General features: G+C 45.8%; 1 protein-coding gene across 1 annotated transcript in view; it reads left to right on the top strand.

The window, feature by feature from the left end:
* Positions 1-5,697, top strand: part of SUCLG2 (succinate-CoA ligase GDP-forming subunit beta) — a 296,898-nt gene extending 291,201 nt beyond the window's left edge. The window contains exon 11 of the mRNA XM_002713297.5: positions 4,539-5,697. Coding sequence (XP_002713343.1) covers positions 4,539-4,654 — 116 coding nt within the window. The 3' untranslated portion in view covers positions 4,655-5,697. The remainder of the gene's footprint in view (positions 1-4,538) is intronic.
* The last annotated feature ends 303 nt before the right edge of the window (positions 5,698-6,000 follow it).

Here is a 6,000-nt window from a genome sequence, read left to right on the forward strand (position 1 = left end):
GGACGCGCGATGAAATTGAAACCCCCGGAAGAGCAGGATGCGAGATAGGAGGGCTGCGGAGCACCACCCAGCCCCCGTCAGAGGTCCCGGGGGCTGTGTGTTGAGATCGGAGGGTGCGCCAAAGAGAAAAGAGGGAGGGGAGCCTCTCCATCCTAACTTAGATGTCTTCTCTGGCAGCTGGGCAGACGGTAGGGGAGAGAGTCTGAGCCCGTGGCTGTCTGTTGGGGGAGGCAGACATTTATGCATGGAACTTCGGTTCATCCCCTGGTCTCCAGTCCAGGTCGCTGCTCTGTCAGTCAGGGCTTTTGCTTCACACTCTGTCATGAATTCTACGAAAGCCCTGCATGCAGATTAATGTCTCAATTCCTCAGCCCGGTGTCTAACACCTGCCATGGTTCCATCCCCTGTCCTACTTTTCGGCCTCTGGGACCTTGGCTGAAACCTCACAAAATGAACCAAAATGCGTACCGAGTCCGTTATTCATGAAATCATAAACGTTTAGGTCTGTGTGGGTTACCTACCAGTAGGTAACAAATTGACCGAACGCTGAGCAGCGAAACAAAAGGGGCCTTTTCTGTCTCATGGTTTCCTGACCCTGTCCCCTCACTCAGGGTCTCTCATGAGGATGCAGCCAGGGCGTCTACTGGGGCTGGGGGCTTCTCAGGGTCTGGCTGGGGAACAGTTCACCTCCAAGGTCACTCCAGTGCTTCACAGGATGCACTTCTGCAAGCCAGGGGAGACTGGGGGCCTCAGCTCCTTACCAAAGCCATCTGATGGATCCAGCCCACACACAAGGGCGTGAACACCATGGGTCGTTTGAGTGTCATTTCAGAAGCTACCTGCTGCAACATCTCTTTACAAAGCACTGTGTTAGCTCTAGTCGAAGCAGAGAGATCCTGGAATTTCAGCGGCGTAAGGTGATGGAAGGCTCTTGCTCATTCACATAAGATCTGAGAGGGTGCTAAGACAGGGTGCTGTGCTCCACACAGTTGTTCCGGTACCCAGGCTGGAGAAGTCATCTCCGTCTTCCCTTCTGGGATTGCCCTGGCCAGCAACATTCCAGGAGGCAGATGGGGGAAACGGAGTATGAAAAGATTTATGGGCGTTTGTTTCCTAGCCACTCACATTCCATTGGCCAAGACTCAGTTACATGCTCCTTCCTACATACAGCAGGCCTGGAACATGGCTTCTGGCCAGGCAGCTACTCCCAGCACTACACTGTCCAAGTGGGGTGCGAATCCTCACTGGACTGCCAGCCAGGTGTGCCCCAGACACTGTACTGCTGGCAAAATGCTTTCACAGGTATTACTTCGTTTGCCACTCTTCACAGTGGAAGCTGTCAGTGATATTATTCTCATTTTCCAAATAGGAAGCCGACTAGCCTACCTTTAGGACTTCCGGGGTTCTAAAATTACCAGTGTTGGCCAAGTCCCACCTCTGACACTTTGAAGTATTTTGGTGCACAAAATGTTTCAAATTCATGCCTAGTTTTTTCATAGTACACATTTTCTGTTAACTTTGCAAAAACCCCCTCGTATCACTTGTGTGACCATGGAGAAGTCACCACCTCTCTCAGCCTCACTTGCCTTACCTGTAACATTGGGGTGGTGCAACCTATGCAAAGCTGACCTAGAGGTTTTGCATTCTGTATGTAATTCATTTAGTGTCTTACCTGACACATATATAAGCAATCAATAACTATTTGTCCTAAGGAAGACAGTGAGAATGATAATTCTGTACGTGGAGCTAAAAACTTTGTGGCACAGAGGAGGTAAGTCACTTGAAACTACACAAGGATTTCCCAGCAGGAAGACAGGGTGAGCGTTTAGGTGGCAACTTCCCCAGCTTGTAGGTTGTTGCTTTCCAGGCAGGCTTGCATTAGAATCCCTTGTCAGATAGCGGTGAGTCAGCCGTGAGCTGCAAACACAGTGCCAGGTGGCCGCAGGGCCCCAGGAGAATCGATGCCACATCCCCTTCTCAGTGCACCTGCTCTGTGTAATCTCAGCCTTTGCCTTCCTGTGTGACACCTGCTGGCCAAGCACCTGCTCCTGTGTGCACTCTCTGTGGTGAGACGAGTTCTCCAAGGCCTGTATGTCAAGGACGGGGTTCATAAATAGGCTCCATCTTGCCCACTAGATGAATGCACAGGAAATGATGTAAGATGAGGCTTTCAGTAGAAGCTTAAGGCGGTTCACTCTGAAAGAACAGAAGAGCAGGCCACATGCTAGGTAGGCAGTCCCTGAAACAGAGGTGGACACCTTGAGCGCTGCCAGAGTCTAAGGTGTGCATTTGGGGACAGGCTCAGGCAGAGGCTCAGGATCTCTGCTCTCAGGTAGGGTCATGACCCAGTCCCCTGCCTTCCAAGAGATCTTAGGACTTCAGGTATGGGCTTCAGGCACAGTAAGTCCACCGGACTGTGGATTATCATAGGCAGTCGGCAGATGTTCCAGCTTCTGTCAGTAGGAATATTCACTTCCCTCCTGCGAGTCCTGGCTCTCATCACCTTTTCTCACTGGACCCCAACTTGAGATCAGTGTTGTCACATAATCTTTCTTACCAACAACACTGATTGAAACCTTTGTATAACTGATTTTCTGAATCAGAGTGGGCGTTTGGTCACTGGTTAAGATGCCTGTTAGGATGACTGTGCCGGATATTATAGTGCCTTGGTGGGATCCCTTGCTCCGAGTCCTGGTTCCAGCTTTCTGCAAAGACAAAATCTGAGAGGCATAGTGGGTAAGGCCACTACCTGCAGTGCCAGCATCCCATATGTGCACTGGTTCGAGTCCTGGCTGCTCCACTTCCGATCCAGCTCTCTGCTGTGGCCTGGGAGAGCAGTAGAAGATGGCCCAAGTCCTTGGGCCCCTGCACTTGCATGAGAGAGCTGGAGGAAGCTCCTGGCTTCGGATCTGCGCAGCTCCGGCCGTTGTGGCCAACTGGGGAGTGAACCAGCAGATGGAAGACCTGTCTCTCTCTCTGCCTCTCCTCTCTCTGTGTAACTCTGACTTTCAAGTAAAATAAATAAATTGTAAAAAAAAAAAAAAAAAAAAAAAACCAATCAAAATATGGTACTGGTTTAAGAAATCTTTCTTTAAAAAAATTTTTTAGGAAATGGTCAAATTATCTGAATAAATAATTCCAATAACACAAAATACAGGGAGTCAACAAATATATTTTAAAAGTGCTCAACTTCGCTAATTATCAGGGAACTGCAAATTCAGGTCACATGGACATCTCATCTCAAAATGCAATAGCTATTATGAAGAAGAGAAAAACTGCAAATGCTAATAGCAATATGGAGAAAGGAGAACTCTTCCACACTCTTAAATGGAATGTAAAATAATGGAGTCCTTATGGAAAACCTTAAGGAAGTTTCTCAAAAAAACTGAAATTAGCCCCCCGACATTGTGGTATAATGTGTGAAGCTGCTGTCTGCGACTTGGCACGCTGTATGGGTGCTGTCTCTTGTCCCAGCTACTGTGCTTCCAACCCATTTCCATGCTAATGACCTGAAGAATTCAGCAGAAGGTTGAGCAAGCATTGTGGGCCCTGCCACCCACGTGAGAGACCCAGATGAAGCTCCTGATCCTGCCTCTGGCCTAGCCTATCCACGGCTGTTGAAGCCAACTGGGGAATGAACCAGAGTATGGGAGATCTCTCCTTCCTTCTCTGTATAACTCTGAACTTTCAAAAAAATAAATACATGTGTTTTTTTACAGTGAAAAAATAATCATTTTTCTGATGATGAAAAGCTATAGGTAGGTTAGTCCCCTGTATCTTCATGTGTCACTCCAGTATTTCATACCATGTTAACACCCTGATTTGACATTCTGCATACTCTTTCCACAAGGCTTTTACTTTGGATTCCATACTGAGACTGTTCGTTCAGAGAGTAAATCCAGTTCATAAGATTTTCCTCATTCAAACCGATTAAACTGGCTTTGGACATTTGGCATAGCAGCTAAAACACCAGTTCAGATGCCCATGTCTCTTATCAGAGCTCCTGATTCCAGCTTCCTGCTGATAGAAGCCACTGGGCGGCAGCAGTGCAGACTGGAGTCTCCTGCCACTCACAGGAGAGACCTGCATTGAGTTTCCACCTCCCAGTTTCAGCCCTAGCCGAGCCCCAGATGTTGCACACCTTTGGAGAGTAAACCAGTGGAGGGGAGATCTCTTTATCTGTCCGTCTACCTATAAATAAATAATATTTAAAGAACTAGCTGATCGAGTAATTGTTTTCCTTCCTTGTGCAGAACCTTAAAGGAAATTCTTTCCCATGTTTTTTACATGACTGAGAAATTAGCAGGTAATATCTATATAATGCTGGGTAATTGAAGTGGAAATAAGAGAAAAAAATAATTTTCTGTCTGGCTCTGCCGGAACAGGCAGACTGGGTCATGGAAAGCTGTGGCTGTGTTGTAATTAAGTCGTGTTGGTGTCTGGTGAGACCTGGGTACCGTGTGGCTTCAGCTGTACAAAACATCTCAGCGCCCCACCTCCAGTTCCCTTCAGTGACCGTCCATCGTTCCTCCTTCTAGGAACCAACGTCCAGGAGGCTCAGAGAATTCTCAACAACAGCGGGCTGCCCATCACTTCGGCCGTCGACCTGGAGGATGCAGCCAAGAAGGCTGTGGCCAGCGTGGCCAAGAAGTGATGCCTGTGTCCGGGCCCCAGGGAAGAAGGCCATTTTTGCATCAAAAGGGATAGTTCTGTCATCACTGTGAAGGAAATGGTTATCTCTTGCAGGGAAAATAGGGGGTAGAGGAAATGAAAAAGGATCAGTGTATAACTCTGTGTTTTCTTGAATAAGATATTTAGGTAGCCTGAAACTGATTTTACTTACACTGTTCATAAGAATCCTGTCCTGTGTGCTCATACTTCTTTATCACAGCAAGTCTGCTCAGTAGGCAGTGTTTTGCCAACTTTGGGGTTAAACTGCGTGGCCAAATAATGTGCATACACACAGATTGTGAAAATCCAGTAATGTGCATATACACAGAATGTGAGAATCAGACCCTGGATATTGAGAAGATTTTTGGTAGACATTTAATCCTATATGATAATTTAAAAAAAGAAAACACAGTCCCTAAAAAACTCAAATGAAATTACATCTTACATACTAGCTATCAGAAGGGTGCAGCTGAGACATTCAAGCAAATTCCTGGTCCACTGTGCAGTAGGTTTTATGAGTTTCTGATTCCAACGCATGTCTGAGAAATCAAAAATTTTCCAAAATATATTTTACAATGAAGGGTCTGCTTTAATATATGGTGCATGCATGTTGCCATTTGCCTTAATACTGAATAGACTGTTTACTTCACGCTAAGAGAAAAGCCAGAAGCCTTATTTGTGATTTTGGCATAGAAGTTTTCATTCTAATGTCACATTTGAAGAATGTGGATTCTTATGGAAATCTCCATGATTATAATTTTGAGATGAGACAACACTGAAGATAATTGTGTTCAGTGTGGGGTCTTCTCTCCTTTCCTGCACACCATCCCCAGCTTCCCCACTCCTAGAATCTACCAGCTATGGTAGAAAGATGGAATAATCAAGGGGAATGTGTTTTTTTTTTTTCCCCATGATGCCTCATTTTTACAATGGGTAAAAATTTGAAATACATATTTGTTTAAATTTTGGCAAATTTTTTTATCTGTACACAAATTTAAATAAAATCTTATGTTTCATAAAGTTCAAGATCTTTGTGTGTTTCTCAGCTTAGTCTGTTTTATTCCTCACACAGAGTTTTCTTTTTACAACGACAGTAGCCTTACTGTCTTAGGCATGTTTCTAAAATGGGAGAGTGTGTGTTGTCCCAAGATGTTTCTAGTTCCACTAAACTCATCAGACAACTACTTCTGTGGTAGGAGGTTGTTCCGTAAAAGTATTAAAATTAGGAGCCTTGGCAAGTTAAGCCTTTGCCTGTGACACCAGCGTCACATATGGGTGTCAGTTCATGTCCTGGCTACTCCACTTCTGATCCTTCAAATGTTCCTGGGA

Source organism: Oryctolagus cuniculus, chromosome 10 (genome assembly GCF_964237555.1).
Source record: "Oryctolagus cuniculus chromosome 10, mOryCun1.1, whole genome shotgun sequence".
Taxonomy (NCBI): Eukaryota; Metazoa; Chordata; class Mammalia; order Lagomorpha; family Leporidae; genus Oryctolagus; species Oryctolagus cuniculus.